The sequence below is a fragment of the Elephas maximus genome, chromosome 15, assembly GCF_024166365.1.
Source record: "Elephas maximus indicus isolate mEleMax1 chromosome 15, mEleMax1 primary haplotype, whole genome shotgun sequence".
NCBI classification, from domain to species: domain Eukaryota; kingdom Metazoa; phylum Chordata; class Mammalia; order Proboscidea; family Elephantidae; genus Elephas; species Elephas maximus.
In genome coordinates this window covers 29,959,901-29,977,632 of record NC_064833.1, presented here as the reverse complement: position 1 = coordinate 29,977,632, position 17,732 = coordinate 29,959,901, and the positions used below count along the sequence as shown (strand labels likewise).

The 17,732-nt window shown below is 34.3% G+C and overlaps 1 protein-coding gene across 3 annotated transcripts in view; it reads right to left on the bottom strand.

The window, feature by feature from the left end:
* Nucleotides 1-17,732, bottom strand: part of CSMD3 (CUB and Sushi multiple domains 3) — a 1,374,620-nt gene that overhangs the window by 338,785 nt on the left and 1,018,103 nt on the right. For all 3 annotated transcript variants that reach the window (XM_049854130.1, XM_049854131.1, XM_049854132.1), the window contains 2 exons: nt 7,847-8,038; nt 2,356-2,494 (listed from right to left, as the gene is read on the bottom strand). In XM_049854130.1, the coding sequence (XP_049710087.1) occupies nt 2,356-2,494; nt 7,847-8,038 (331 nt within the window). The remainder of the gene's footprint in view (nt 1-2,355; nt 2,495-7,846; nt 8,039-17,732) is intronic.

Sequence of the window (17,732 nt, the reverse complement as noted above, 5' to 3'; positions counted from 1 at the left end):
ATCGATGGTACTATTTTGAACTTGCAAATTTGTGAGCATTTTTGCTGTATGGAATTCAACACTAAATATCAGATTCTAAATTAAAGTTGAAATACAAAATTTGCATTTAAATTACCTGAATGAAGCACTGCACATTGTATTATGTATTCTTTTTTCCTGAAAGTATATATATTTTTTCTTCTTCTAGGATTTAATGAGGGAGAAATCAAACTACTACACTGTTCGTTGAAATTAGATAAAGTGTGACTAAGGGCATTTTAGCATGTAAATGACTCAAACATTTTAAATATTGCAAAATTTGCATAATTACTTGTCTAAATAACCTGCAAAGGTATGAGAATTTTCTCATAATGATTACAGAATTCACATTTTTATAAGGCAGAAGCTATGCAATCAATCTATCTCTATATTACCTAACGTAATGTGCCAGGGAAAAGTGTGGGCTCATTTGGGTCAATAATAAAAGTCAAGCAGTTCATGATACAAAATAAACGAGTAAAGTTTGCCGGTGTTAAATATCCATTAGGGCGTAACTATGTTATCAAATTTTGTCAGCATTGCATCTAAGCAAGAAATTTGTTAGGTGAGAGATACTATTTTCAAATCTACAAGATTTATAGCAGTTAAGTTTCTACAACAGTTCCAACCCTTACTGATTACACATACAAGGGAGAAGAATCCAGTTACTCCGTTTGCTTCTACATAAATGGTGTTGAAGAGGACTAGAGCAGTACAGGGGTTCCCAGCTTTTTTTTTTTTTTATAAATCAGGGCCCTTGTTATGTGAGAAAATTGGGAGGACTGCCACATTATTGTATTGTTTTAATTTATTCACAAGGTTCCTTAGCCTAATTTAATTAATTACTCTTGAAACCTGTCAGTGGATCTCAGGTCCAAATTTTGGGAACAGTTGGTATAATACAGCAGAAATCAAAAATTAAGGCCTGGTTTACGATCCTCTTTCTACACTTCACTTCTTTCAAAATTAATATTTCTTGATAATAACTTGTTTTCCTACTCTACCATTTACAATACACTAGAAAAAAAGTGCTTTGCAAATGATATAGGATCGTTTATTATCCTTTGATGACTAAAAGCCTATTTAACAATGAGTCGCAGTACATTTTCTTTTAATTTTTGATTTGGGCTTAAATACTTCAATATAATTGATTTGTAATTTCTTTGAAAATGAAACAAAAAGTATTTTTTTCTATTAAATTTTACAATTTCATTTCTAAACTTTTTTTTCCTGAAAAACTTTAAGGATAGTGCATTCTAATACTCTGTCATATTTTACAAGGTGCTTTTTGTAAATATTAACTTGTTTTTGCCAATAATCTTTTGGTGGGGATTGTTATTTTCATTTTACCAGTGAGTACACTAAAAAAAAACAAAAAACAAACCCAGTGCCGTCGAGTCGATCCCGACTCATAACGACCCTATAGGACAGAGTAGAACTGCCCCATAGAGTTTCCAAGGAGCACCTGGCCCATTCGAACTGCCGACCCTTTGGTTGGCAGCGGTAGCACTTAACCACTACGCCACCAGTGAGTACACTAAGGCCTTGAAACATCAGTGGTCTCCCTAAGGTCACATAATAAATGACAGACCTGGAAATCAAACTTGGGTGGTATGCTTCATGTAATACAGGCTTTCAACACTAAGCTATTAAGCAAGATGATTTTATAAGTAAATAAGCTCTGTATCATACATCTTCGTATTTCCAATGTATGTACTGCCATTTCCTCAAAGGTAAAAATGAGGATAATAATAGTACTTAGTTCAGGAAGTTTAAGAGAAAAAACTATGAAGAACTGACCTTTAATCTTGAAGTTTAGGAAAAACTGAATTTTGAAGCAGTGATGCTAAGTACAGGCCTGGGGGGAAAGGTTATTAAGAGATCAAACTTTATAAGAGTCAATAAACCATTTAACCTTTAATGTGTTTCCTGTCAGCTGGAATTGCTGGAAAAGCTCACCCACTTCCCTTCAGAACTGCCTTGCCATCTATATTACTATTCAAGGCTTCATAAACTGTTAAATGCGTAACTACAAAGCATTAGTATTGGGATTGTTGTAGTTGTTAGGTGCAGTCGAGTTGGTTCTGACTCATAGTGACCCTATAGACTCTATAGGACAAAGTAGAACTGTCCCATAGGGTTTCCAAGGAGTGGCAGGTGGATTTGAACTGCTGACCTTTTGGTTAGCAGCCAAGCTCTTAACCACTTAATCTCCAGTACTGGGATTCGTAAAACTAATAAAAATGCCATGTATAGAAATAGAAAATTCCCTAGTGCAAATGCTAAAGAAAAATGATTACAAAGATTTTTCCAATGTGGAAATATATAGGAACTCACCTGATAAATGCTAAGGAGATAACATAGTCTGCATTGACGGTGATAGTCCAGTCACAGTCCCTGCTATGGGGATACGGATGAGGGAAGTTTGGCGAGAGAATAAAGCCTGAAGATCCTGTTAAATTGCCTCCACAGGGTGCTTTAATTGAAGCAAACAAACAAGAAAAAACCCTTAAGTTATTAATAAAATTATTAACTATCAACTTTTGTGAAAACATTTCTCCAAAAGCATTTATGAGGTTTTGTATAGCCTTGGCTTCCTATGGTACTGGATACTTGGATACTGCACTGTCTTTCAAGGAAGACCATTAAAATGTTAAGTACACACATACATACATGTATGCATATACAGAATTTAACTGCTTTACCGGCTTCAGAGATCAAAAAAATTGCATATATACTGTCTCTCCCTTTTTATTATTATTTTGATTCATGTAAAAGAAAAACCAGGTATGGGGAAGATGGGTAAAGATGGGTTCCCTAAGATTTTCAGAAAAAATCTGAAGGTTTCTAGGAAAAAAAAAAAAATTAGAAACAAAACAAAGCAAAATGAAACCTCAAATAATAAGTGGAACAATAGGATATGAGATATTTGGCTCATTTGTATGTCTTTCTTGGCATATCATCCAAGCACCTAGAGCGCTTGACAATGAAATACTCTTACACTGAGTGTTAGGATATTCTTAAATTCTAGTTTCCATACTTGTTGAAGATACTAGGCAGTTACTATAGTTATTATTGCAGCCCTAAACAAACATTTCCATGGAGAAACAAACCAAAAAAAAAAAAAAAAAGAAATTGTCAGTGATATTCAGAGGATAGATTCTTTAGGGGATTATTGTTGAAACCTGCTTAACACAGCTTATTCCCAGAAAATAATTTATCACACAGAGTTGGCAGGTTCAGGAAAAATAGGAAACTAAATATATGTAGTCCCCGATGGTGGGGTAGAAAAGGAGGGGGTATACATATATGAGAGAGAGAGAGAGAGTTGACTTTCTTATGATGTCATGATGACCTATACATAATCAGTACACCACCACGTCAGCATTCTCCTCTTATCTGGGTTTTGAAAGTATAGTTTTCTCAAACAAATTTTATCCATCAGCTATAAGGTAAACCAGATTCTTCTGACAGCATAAAACTGTTTTCGTAAGGAGGATAATTTTGATTCTGGCAACATTTCAACATCTCTGCTCTCTGCTTGGATTTAGATATATAAAAACCATCATTACATTTGGCAATTTTTTGCCATCTTAATTGTGGATGTCCACTATCACATTCCTCCATGCTCTTCTGTTACCCTTGCTTGCTTCAGCCACTCAGAAGATAACCTCAACTCCTGCAATATTGAGAGTATTTAGTTGTTCAGACTATTAAGCCTATTAAGTTTATTTTTACAGGGAACATTGTTTTTTATTAGAATTTTTTTTGTATAAATACCTCTACATATGTGTATTTATATAAAAAAAATCATGTATCATAAAAGATATATGAAAATCTATTATATATATTTTAAAGTATTTTATAGGACAATTTCTATGACTGTACTCTTACTTGGGCATAGGGATCTCTAAAATTCTTTTGGTTCTATTATTTAAATTATTTATCAAGTTTTTTCCCAATACATTTCAATGCCGCAGTTGATTTTGAAAATCTACAAAAGCCAGTGAGACATGCAGAGACATTATCCAACATTTGTATATTCCACACTCAGTGAGCAAAGAAAATTCTCTTTGCTTAAATATCTTAAACATTAAGCACTTGAAAATGCATTTTTCTTTTTATGCATCCAATCATAAAGCATGCAAAATGAGATTCTTCTTAACTCAAATAGTTTCGAGAATTAAATTTTCAGGTGGGTTCCATGAAATTCTGACATCAAGGATTTGTTCTGAACGCAGTTCTATGTGAGGCAGCTACATGGACGTCAACTACTGCCAACTGGTTTACAATGTTCTTAATCTTTTCCCCAATTCAATTTTATTTTTGTCTACTGTCTTTCTCAGCAGCCCACCCACACTGATGCCTTTGTTATTTACCTTCAGATTGAATGTGCTACTTTCCCTCCGGCAAAGTCAAAGTAATCTTCACACTGTCAATTTTGTGGGAGATGAATTCTATTAACTCTCTTAAAGATGATGTCTTTCCGTTTGGTACTTGCTACAAGACTGACTGCTACTACATGCAAGCAAAACGTCTTATGCTCCAGAGTCTGAGACATACATAGACTTATGGAGTTTCTAAAAAGTTCAGAGTTTAATCTTTGGCATAGTATTTCCAATCATGGTGTTCTTTCTTATCAGTTTCAGAGGTCAGGCTTTCTACAGCTTTAGCAATTTTCTGACTTTTTTTTAGGTTATTTTCTTTCTCAGAGAAACTTTAATGCATATCTTCTCCTCAAGCTATCTTTTCCTATGAAAAAAAATATTACACAGCACCATGATCCTTACAACAAAATCTTTCCACAACCTGCTCAATGGAAGTAAGACAATTTAATTTTTTTTTCTTTTTTTAGAATTAGGAATTGTTAGCTAAAGCATATTCTTTCCTATAAACAGAATTTTACAACATTAGCTTATCTTAGAACTCTAATTTTGTGCATTTTAGATTTTGGTACTTTCCAGAATTTCAATTTAAAATTGTTCCGTATTATAAGATTCTAAATATAAAAACCTTTGACATAACATAGCCCTTCTGGTAATTCTAATGAGCAACACCCTTTAGCTAAGTCTAAGAATCATAATAAAGCAAGAAGTTCTACAGAAAGCCTGTGGGGCACTATCATTTGCTCTTCACACCAAAATTCTCTTTAATAAATATACAGTCCAATTCCAGTTAATTGGAATACAATGTTTTAATTTAACAGGAATTTTTCAAGTTAACGAAATAGCAAATAAACGAAAACTTCAGTGTTTCAGGCTTATTTTGTCTGAGAATACTTCTCAACAGTGTATTTTCCCTGCTTTTATGAATGCAGTTGTGGCAAATATAAAGCAACCAACTTTTGATAATTTGGAGTCTTGCAGAGGTACATGAAGATCAACAGAGGTGCAAATAGGAAATAATAAAGTGTGAAGGGAGTATGGTTAAATCAGAACTTCCTTAACCTGCTTTTAAAGCTTTATTTGTGCTTTAAAAAAAAAAAAATCTTGTTAATAAGCTTTCTTTCTGTCATCTGCCTCATTTTCTACAGAAGTGGCTGGCTTGCATCTGGTTATCAACTTTTTGGCTGGTTTGGACTTGTAGATATGTTTTGTTTGGTGCATGAAGTGTTTAAAAAATTCCAACATATAAGATAGAGAAAATGTAATGCGAAAATTGTGATTTTTAGTTTTCATTTTACTGGAAACTAGGGTTCATGAGAATAGGGCTCTTCTCTGTCTTGTTTCGTTGCTAAGTCGTCAGTATGTAGAACAGTGTCTAGGACACTTTGACTCAAGAATTTGACTTTGCAACTCTTGCACAAGAACTTACAAGGGGTGGGGTAAAATAAATCTGAATAATTGAGTGCTTAGGTTTCTTTGGTTTGGTCTAAAGTTACTAAGCACTCTTTTCTTGTTTCCATATGACTCTCAAAAAAAAAAACCACTGTGAAATTATATTGAAAATGTATTTAAGAGGTGAATATATGTGGGCAAAAAAAGACTTTTCTTTCCTAACCATGCTAAATTTGCATGTGTTTAATGCTATAAGAAATACAATGAACAAGATATGGAACTTTCTCTCCAGTTGCTTATAGTGTGGTAGGGGAGAAAACATGTGAATCAATAGAATTCAGAGTAGAGAGACCACAGTTTGGTTCTCTATTTTAAATTGAAGATGACACCATGCAAAAACACTTGAGCAAAAAGGGTTTACTTAAAACTACTTTACTTTTAAAACCTCATAATGAGCTTATATTTCAAGGTTATATAGCAGTTTTCCTCACTGATTTTATTCCAAAGTTGTTATGTCTCTCTAACTTTTTCTTGGGCAAGTAGAGTCTAGAGTCTGTCTCAGGGATTCAAGAACAGAACACAGAGACAAAAACAGAAGTAGACCTAAGCTGCTGCAACTCCTTATGTCACCAAGGTTAAAACTGTTAGATTTCAGAATATATGAATTGGATGGAGAGATACAGTTTGAAACTCACACGTTGGTTGTGATAAAATTCTCTTTCTTAGAAAAAACAACCATTCTATAGGCAAGATTGATATGGTCCATATAAGAAAGCAGAAAACCATGGCTGTCTGGCTTGTCCAAAGAAGTAAATCCTTCCGACAAACCAGGAGCCATGGTTTTCTGCTTTCCTCTCTCTGATGCCTTGGTGGCTCAGTGACTAAGTATTTGACTGCTAACCTAAAGGTCAGTGGTTTAGACCCAGCAGCCATTCTGTGCGAGAAAGATGTGGCAGGCTGCTTTCATAAAGATTTATAGCCTTGGAAACCCTATGGGGCAGTTCTGCTTTGTGCTATAAGGTTAATATGAGTTGAAATTGAGTCAACAGCAATAGTTGTTTTTTTTTTTACTCCCTGATGGCATCTTTGGACCTCAGAAGGCCTCAAACTAAGGCCTCATGTTTGTTAGCAAGATTAAAAATACATAATTCTGGGCTAACCACTCCCACTTCTGAGGAAGTTGGGGGGCACAATACAGTAGGATGTTTGTTAGCAGGGTGCAATTAGTCACTTAGGCTGGGAGTATAAAATAGTTGATAAAAAATGTTTTCTTAGCCTCCTATGGTGCTATGGTGCAGGTGTGGCACACACAGCATAAGCTTACAGTTCACCCAACTGTACCTACCTGGCCCGGGATAGACGGGCAGCAGATAGGGTCCAATTTAAATGGTGGAGTGTTCACGGAAGGGTTCTCATCTCTGCTGAGACAGCTTTTGTCGGGGGCACTGCCCTTTACGGAACTTTTCTGGTTGTATGCTACCTGATTCTTATAAGTAGTAAATAACTACTTTCCATGTGCTAAAGTGTGTTCAGGAGTTGATCAAAAGGATGTGATATTTATGGAGCAGTCCATAATACTTATTGGTGCCCTTTTTCTAGAGGTCTCTTGGCTATCTAGAAATTGGCACAACCTGTGAGCACCACATAGATTTGGAGTGTTATCTTACAGTTATAACGTGGTTGAGCAGGACGTGTTGTGTTATAGCCCATTTTAAATATACAGCCTGAACCCATTTTTGAAACTTTAAAGGCAGTGAATAACTACATTTATATTGCAGGTAAATGGAGATCAGGGCTTTTCAAGAGCTGTGATTCTTAACTTTTTGAGAATCTTAGACCCACTGAGAATCTAATGAATACATCCACTCTAGGAGATAAACAACAGTCATTTGCAATTTTGTACATTTTTAGGAAGTTCATGGACCTCTGTCTGCAATCTTAGACTCCCATATAGGATCTATTCTATAATATGGTTCTTAATAATATCAATACCCATTTTTAACCATTGTTTTATATTTCAGATAACATTGTAATTGTTCTTTAATTCATACCTATACAAACTGGTGGGCTGGGCTGCCAGAAGTATCGATTTTCTACCTGAATGCAGGTTATTCTCTCCTCTCCTTGAAGCTCATATCCTGGATCACATTGAAAAACAACAGTGTCCCCAGGTTCTCTTCCATCCCCATTTCGTGTCCCATTCATGGGAACTCCTGGGTCACGACATGCAGTAGCAACAGAACCTATCAGAAGAAAAATAAATGAATAAAAATATAGTATTAATATTACCGAAAACATTTTCAAAGTTCCAAACAATAAAGTATAGGTTTAGAACTTTTCACCTACCTATGTACTTTTAGAGAGCTAACTTAAAAAAATATTTGGGTCAATTTTAAAATGCATGTACACTAAAAACTACTTGCTATTTGTCAAATAATTTGTGTGCTAACTTGTTTTAAGAAGGAGCATGTCATTAGTAGCTAAGCAATCAATTAACTCAAAATTATTAGGTGCTCTGTAAAAGACTTTGTGGACATGAGAAAATACAAGCTACAGACTGGAGTGAACTATTTGCAAATGAATATCCTACAAAGAGCTTGAATCCAGAGTACATAAAGATCTCTCAATAGTAAAAAAAAAAAAAAATATATATATATATATATATGTGTGTATATATATATATATAAATATATAAAATGGGCCAAAGACATTTCACTGAAAAGAATATCAGATGGCAAATAAACACATGAAAATATGTTCAATATCATCATCAGTAATTCAAAAAAACAAAAAACCCAGTGCCGTCAAGTTGATTTCAACTCATAGCGACCCTATAGGACAGAGTAGAACTGCCCCATGGAGTTTCCAAGGAGCGCCTGGTGGATTCAAACTGCTGACCCTTATGGTTAATAGCCATAGCACTTAACCACTATGCCACCAGGGTTTCCTGGTGAATGCAAATTAAAATCACAATGAGATATCACTATGTACCTATCAGAATGGCTAAAAAAAAAAATTGTGATAATATCAAATGCTGGTGAGAATGTAGGAAATCGGAGCACTCATACATTATTGGTGGGAAAGCACACTGGTGCAGCAACTCTGGATAGGTATATGTCTGTTTATTACAAAATTGAACATGTACTTTACTATATGACACAGCAATTGTTTTCTTAGACATTTATCCCAGAGAAATGAAAATTTTGTTTACAAAAGAACCCGTGTATTAACGTGCATAGCAACTTTATTCATAATAGCCCCAAATTAGGAAGAATCCAATGGTCCTTGAACAGGTGAATGGTTAAACAAACTGTGGTCAACCCTTACCCTGGAATGTTACTTGGCAAAAAAAAAGGGGGGGGTGAAAAAAAAGAATGATTAATATATACAACTTGTATGAATCTCAAAGGAATTATGAAGAGTGAAAATGCCAATCTCGAAAGGCTACATACTGCTTAATTCCACTTCTGTAACATCCTTGAAATGACAAAATTATGAGTCAAGAAACCAATTATTAGTATTCAGGGTTTAGGGATAGAAAAGGAAGTGAGGTGACAGTGGCGATAAAAGGTTGTGATATTGTGCTATGGTTGTGCCAGATGTTATTTTTGGGGGGTATTGGGTGAAGAGTATACAAGATCTCTCTCATTATTTCTTCCAACTGCATGCAAATCTGCAGTTATCAAAAAATAAGAAGTTAAAACAAACAAAAAAACCTTAGTGAAGAAGAGAATAGTATGAAACTATAGGAAAGCAAATTTTCTTTTTCTATGCACAGTAAATGGCACATTTACACAGATAGGTTTAACTCCAACTATTCAGGTTAATGGTACAAAATATTATTTTGAATTACCACAAAGTAGATCTACTCTAAAACATATGCCAATTAAGTATCAAGACAAAGAAGCTATTACATTTTCCATTTGAGCTACTATTAAACTATATTCATAAATGTTGGAATCATCATTTGAGCAAATTATTTTTTAAATTGCATATCAGAATAATGACTCAAATTGCTGGATTACAGACACATGACTGATATTCACTCATTCATTCTCTCACTAACTTAACATGTGCTAGGCATTGTGCTGCTGGGAATACAAAGGAAAAATTAGCATACAAAAGTAGAACTGAGCAGATTTCAAATAGTTTTGAATTGTGGTGGTGCTGATAAACAGATTCTACTGTATCTATGCTTAGTAAGTAGGTAGGTAAGTAGGTAGACCGACTGACTGACTCATTAATATAGCAATCAGTCTGTTAATCCAGCCATTAAATTTATTGCAGTTCACTTAACACACATATACAACACACAGTATTTTAATGTTCTTACCCTCAAAGTCGTGTGAGAATCAAGAGAACCACATCAATTAACAACGGACTAAAACATTGGTGAAATGTTATGCCTGACGTGGCATCAAACAGCAAAAATAAAACAAGATCACATATACATATACTTATGTGTGTGCTTACGTTCTCTAATCAACAACAACAGCAAAATCTAGGAGTTGCCAAATGTAGATTTTGAATGTAATTTAACAATGAGTAAAATGAAGTAAAATCTGTGTCTTCTGACCCCCATTCTAGCACTCTAGGTGCTTTCTTAATAACTGGAAGTCTTAGAGATTTTGCTTAATTTTACTGATAAACTAGCATTTCTGAGCAAAGGTCAGGGACTTTACATATATGGTTCCAATAATTCTTACAGCAACCTTGTGAGTGAAGTGTTTTTATTATCCCCATTTTAGAGATAAGGAAACTAAAGGATCCTCTGTTGGTTTGCTCAGTGTTACAAAAAATAAAGAGTTCTGAGTCAGGATTTGAACCCTGATCTATCTGATTTCAGAACCCCAAACATTAAATGTTACACTAGACTGTCCTCTTCTGCTTACAATTGTCTCAGACATTCAATTTTGCCCATTCTTGTTGTTGTTGTTAGGTGCCCTGGAGCCAGTTCTGACTCACAGCAACCACATATACAATGAAACCAAGCACTGCCCGGTTCAAGCAAACTGTTGTTATGCTTGAACCTCTCATTGCAGCCACTGTGTCAATCCATCCCTTTGAGGGTCTTCCTCCCTTTGGCTGACCCTCTAATTTACCAAGCATGGTGTCCTTCTGATAAAATGTCCAAAGTACGTGAGAAGTCTCGCCATCTTTGTTTCTAAGGAGCATTCTGGCAGTATTTCTTTCAAGACAGATTTGTTCATTCTTCTGGAAGACCATGGTATACTTAATATTCTTAGCCAACACCATAATTCAAAGGCATCAATTCCTCTTTGGTCTTCCTCATTCATTGTTCAGTTTCACAAGCATATGAAGCTATTGAAAATATCATGGCTTGGATCAGGTGCACCTTAGTCCTCAAAGTGACATCTTTGCTTTTTAACACTTTAAAGAGGTCTTTTGTAGCAGATTTTCCCAATGCAGTGTGTTGTTTGATTTTTTGACTATTGCTTCCATGGGTGTAGATTGTGGATCCAAGTAAAATGAAATCCTTGACAACTTCAACCTTTTCTCCATTTATAATGATGTTGCTTATCGGTCCTGTTGTGAGGATTTTTGTTTTCTTTATGTTGAGGTGCAGTCCTTACTGAAGGCTATAGCTTTTGATCGTCATCATTAAGTGCTTCAAGTCCTCTTCACTTTGAGCAAGCAAAGGGTCGTGTCATCTGCGTATCACAGGTTGTTAACGAGTCTTCCTCCAATCCTGATGCCGAGTTCTTCATATAATCCAGCTTCTCATATTATTTGCTTAGCATACAAATTGAATAAGTACGATGAAAGGATACAACATTGACGCACACTGTTTGGGGCTCAAACCACACAGTATCCCTTGTTCCTTTCAAACAACTGCCTCTTGGTCTATGTACAGGTCCCTCATCATCACAATTAACTGTTCTGGTCTCATTCTTTGGAATGTTATCCATAATTTGTTATGATCCACACAGTCGAATGCCTTTGCATAGCCAATAAAAGACATGTAAACATCTTTCTGGTATTCTCTGCTTTCAGCAATGATCCATCTTACATCAGCAATGATATCCCTAGTTCCAAGTCCTCTTCTGAATCCGGCTTGAATTTCCAGCAGTTCCCTGTTAATGTACTGCTGCAACTGCTTTAGAATGATTTTCAGCAGAATTTTACTTGTGAGTGATATTAATGATATTGTTCTATAATTTCCACATTCTGTTGGCTCATTTTTCTTTGGAGTGAGCACAAATATGGATCTCTTCCAGTGAGCTGGACTGGCAGCTGTCCTTCAAATTTCTTGGCATAGGTAAGTGAGCACCTCCAGCTCCACATCTGTTTGTGGAAACATCTCAATTGATATGCTGTCAATTCCTGAAGCCTTGTTTGTCACCAACGCCTTCAGCGTGCTTGGGCTTCTTCCTTCAGCGCCATTGATTCTTGATGATATGCCGCCTCCTGAAATGGTTGAATGTTGACCAATTCTTTTTGGTACAATGACTCTGTATATTCTTTCCATCTTCTTTTGATGATTCCTCATCATTCAGAATTTTCCCTATAGAATCCATCAATATTGAAACTTGAGGCTTGAATTTTCTTTTCAGTTCTTTCAGCTTGAGAAATAACAACCATGTTCGACTTTTGGTTCTCTAACTTCAGGTCTTTGCACATTTTATTAAAATATTTGAATTTGTCTTCTTGAGTCACCCTTTGAAATCATCCATTCTGCTCTTTTTCTTCATCGTGTCTTCCATTCCCTTGAGCTACTCTACTTTCAGAAGCAAGTTTCAGAGTACTTTCCGACATTCAGGATAAATCTCAAAATGTTCTTTTTGACAATGAATGTGACACCATTCCTCTTCAATTTTTCATTCCTGATGCAGTAGACCATATGATTGTCTGATTCAAAATGGCCAATATCAGTCTATTTCAGCTCACTAATGCCTATAATATTGATCTTTACAAGTCCCATTTCATTTTTGGTGACTTCTCATTTTCCTAGATTTATACTTCACACATTCCATGTTCTGATTATTAATGAGTGATTGCAGCTGTTTATTTTCATTTTGAGTTGTCCCGCATCAGCATATAGAGGTCTTGAAAGCTTGACTCCATCCACATAATTAAGACTGACTCTACTTTGAGAAGGCAACTCTTCCCCAGTCATATTTTGAGTGCCTTCCAACCTGACGGGCTCGTTTTCAAGCACTATATCAATGTTCCACTGCTATTCATAGGGTTTTACTGTCCAATTTTTTTCAGAAATATACTGTTAGGTTCTTCTTCCTAATCTCTCTTAATTTGGAAGCTCCGCTGAAGCCTGTCCACCAGGGATGACCTGGCTGGTATTTGAAATACCAATGGCCAAGCTTCCAGCATCTCAGCAATAAGCAAGTCACCTGAGTAAGACAAACTGACAGATGCATTCTTAAATAATAAACCCCATTAAGAAATTATGAAAGGTAGAGATTATATACATAAGTAGAAAAATTGCAAGTGGTATAAATTGTAATATGCCTTAAAAATAATCACTCTACATCCATGCTACTTATTTTTGAGGCAGTTGTTTTTAGTTGTCTTAGTTATCTAGTGCTGCTATAACAGAAATACTACAAGTGGATGGCTTCAACAAACAGAAGGTTATTCTCTCATAGTCTAGTAGGCTACAAGTTCAAATTCAGGGTGTCAACTCCAGGGGAAGCCCTTCTTTCTCTGCCAACTCTGGAGTAAGGTCCTTGTCATCAATCTTTCCCTGGCCTAGGAGCTTCTCTGCACGGGAACCCCAGGTCCAAAGGGTGCACTCTGCTCCGGGCACTATTTCTCGTTGGTATGAGATCCCTTTGTCTCTCTGCTCTCTTCTCTCTTTTATGTCTCAAAACAGGTTGACTTAAGACACAACCTAATCTTGCAAATTGAGTCCTGCCACATTAATATAACTGCCTCTAGTCCTGTTTCATAAACATCGTAAAGGTAGATTTACAACACAGGAAAATCACATCAGATGACAAAATGGAAGACAATCACACAATACTGGCAATCATAGACTAGCCAAGTTGAAACACATTTTTGGGGAGACATACTTCAATCTATACCAATTGGTAATAGTATTAACAATCTGATATGTCTTGAAGAATAACATGGGAAGTGCAATGGGTACTTGTTCCAATTTCAAGTGAATTTGTTCTGTAATACTCATCAGTGTTCCTTAGCAGAGCATCATGCATCACAGTATATGGGCAATTATAATCTTCCACTTTGAACAGAGATCTTTTGTAAAGTGCTTATGGTGATAAACTCACTCATTAAGTTTTTTTGAATTGCTCTGGGATGGTTTCCACCAAAATTAAAGTTGAAGTTTAGACTGATTTTATAATACATAAGTGGAGAATGATATTCTACTATACAAAATTTATACTTAAAATGTTTTTATTGAAAAGATGTTATATAAATGCAAGATGTACTGTAGCATTCAAACTTAGAAATAACAAAAAAATGTATGAGAAAACTTTGGTTAATTTTAGGTTTCTCATGTGCTGGCCTCTGCCCACAAGGAGATTTATGCTTAAGATGAACTCTCTCAAAAGTAAAAATATATGTAACACTTAGGAAAATGTATTGAAATGAAAGCAGTCAGGATAGTCGTGTCTCGTCTGAGTCTGGCAAAAAAAAAAAAAAAAATGTTTTGCACTGCTGCCTGGATTTACTGTGCTTAAAAATTTAAATTGGGACCCAGTAACTATAATAATAAGGCTTTCACGTGACAGCTAAAGTCTGAAAATATGTATTTGCCTTTAGGCCTTATTGACTTGAAGGAAAATAGGTGGTAAACCTCCACTGTTCTTTTTCTTTCAATTAATAAACAAATCAGGAGTAGAGTTTTAAAGCACAACAGACAATGATGAGGTTTAATGAAAGACCAAGGAAAAACAAAAGTTTTCCCTATGGGAATTACTTGAGTTTGAAAAGCAATTAGTTAAATACATGCAAGAAAAATGACTTGGTGTGAATGCCGTTGTCTGTTTGCTTTACTTATTCAAAGTTTGGCTTCCGTACTGTTTACACTTTGTGGGTAGACAAAATTATAATATTTGTGGTATCAATCATCCTTATTTTTGTATTAAATAGAAAAAAAGCCATTGAAGAAAATAAATAACCATTTAAGGAATTATACTATCAGGAATTAGGAGTAAGATAATCTTATGTGATTCTGATTAAGTAACAATTAGAATGATTAAAAAAGCAATTACATAATGTGAGAGCATTAGAAAAAATTGGTCACATTATATTTAAAAATAAATTAATTTGTATTTGATATTCACTTTTCAGTTTTATAGAGTATATAACTCTCAAAATTTATAATCCTTACTTTATTTTTTTGTTTATACAAATATTTAAGTAAAGTTTAATTCTCTATGTTCTCTCTGTCTGAATTAATTATAGGATGTTTCTGTAGAATGAGGACTTTTTTGCAATAAAGTATTTTAACTGATCTATTTTGAATATTTAAAAAATTTAGACATATTTAATCCAGAATATAATATACTTACCACTAGTTTTTTAAAAAAGTATATTAGCATGGGTAGTGTATATTATTTTCTTGATATTTTTAGTTCAAATCATATAGATGGAATGGATATCTTTGTTTTATTAGGTTTTACAGCTGACATTCATTCCTCATTTTTCCTGATATAAATATGTAAAGTAAGTAGAAATTTCAACAAAGTTGAAGAGTCTCACAACCTGTTGCCACATCTGCAATGATTTCATTAAAAGGAATGTTCTGGAAAGTGAGTATTATAGTCTTGTATACTATCACATCCAAATATAGCTCAGATTTGACTTACAATGAAAGTGACAATAAAAGATGCCTTCCTTTCCTTGTTTCCTTCACTTCTAAAAGACTGACTATATTTTGATTGGCCTAGAATGGGAATTATCCAGGTTGCCAAAGCCAATGGTAATTTTTGTGTCTACTTTCAGAAGCCTCTCAGTAACATTTCTTACAGCTGATCCTGCCTTCCTTCTTCAAGTTCTTTTTTGTCTTGCCTCCAAGTCAGCATCCTATTCTGGTTTTCTTTCTGACTCATTTGATGCTCTTTTTTTTTTTTTTTTTTGATATCTTTTACTGTGTTTACTTTTTTAACCTGATGATCAAGGACTGAAATGCCACAGGGATTAACCTTCAGTGGTCTTCTCCCTTCTTTCTATAATTTCTCCCCAATAGCTTCATCAGATCTCATGATCTTAAATATCATTTTTGCCTTCCCAAATTTATATCTCTACTCTTAACTTCTCATCTAGTTCCAGACGTTTCTATCTGACTACCTACTTAACTTCACTTGGAGATCTAATAGGCCCCTCAACTTACCATGTCCAAAACATTTGCAAATATATAAAATCTTTTGATTCTCTGATTTTATAAAGTAAAAATGTAAAAACATTAAAATTTAGCTCATATATATGTGTGTATTTATATATAATTTTTCCTGTACTATTGATATCATTGTAAATTCTACTTTATCATAGTAATCTGGTTAAAATATTCATTTTGTTAGAAATAAATGCCACCTTAGACGGTAAAATCATTGGCATAAGAAACAGAGTTAACATTTGTAAAAATATTAAATCTTCTAATTTTTCTCTACTTTTTATGCCAGTGATTTTTATCTTGTATGATGGCTTTTATTTCTAATAAAAAAGGTATTTGTGTTTGGCTATTATAATAAAATAGAAGTAAAATTGAGATAATAAATTTTTACTTTCCAAATGGAATTATTTTTATTCCACCATAAACAAATAATTTTCATGTATGGCATTTTTTAAAGTAATTCTCTTAACCCAGAATGTGAAAAAAAAAAAAAATAGATGAGTAAAAATAATAAATTTCATAACTACTTATTATATATAGTAGAAACAGTTTTTCAAGCTATATCATTCTCATGCTAATTATATATAAATGCATTTCTTCACATACATTGAGAAAGTGTTGATGTTGTAGTTGGGAAAGCTTCCATTATGTTACTCAGAATTTGTATTTACAATGCCTTACATCTTCATCTATGATCTAAGTCTACTGAAAGAGTTAATAGTATTACTCATTAAATATGACCCCATCAAATCAAGCTTTGCTTTATCTGAGGGATAAACAATGTGTCCTTTTAAGTAAGAAATTGAAGAGAATCTTCCATAATAGTTAAAAATAGTTCATCAAACAAACAGTTGTGTCATGAATGAATGAATGAAACCACAATTAGACATTTTAGTGTATGCTGATGGCTTGTTTATAAAACAGTATTTATTATTTATTTATTATGATATTGGGAGACATTTATGCCAAGTATGTGGCAGCACAACTTTTATAGTGCATTTTAATTTGGTATAATCTATTCTGGATAACTTGAGGATGCTTTCAGAAAAAAAAAAAGTAACATTAAGTGTACAGAGTATGACTGAATTCTCAGCACTGCTGCAACTTGTCTGTACTGTAAATATACTTCTGACCTCTCATTTTATATTTGCTTCCATTCAATTGAGAGTATAACATCATTGGAAGTATCCACCTTACCTAAAATAAATTTCCCAATCCTAGCTAGTGTATGTATAGGTTTCAACTACAATATGGATGATAATTTGAACAATTAAATAAAAGTTGATGCCTGAATTCTCCTCTTGGTGACCCTGTGCAAATTAACACTCTGGTTTATTTATTACCTCGCTTGGTGGGTCTGGGGTATAACAACAATAAAAGTTAAGTTATTAAAAACAATCAAAATACACTAAAATTGCTCATAAGTTTTTATGTGTCCTATCAATTTTTTTTTTTTTATCAATGCAGGTAGGATTTCATTTTACTTGGATCCACAAGCAACTCCCATGAAAATAGCAGTCAAGAAATCAAATGATGTATTGCATTGGGTAAACCTGCTGCAAAAGACCTCTTTAAACTGTTAACAAGCAAAGATGTCA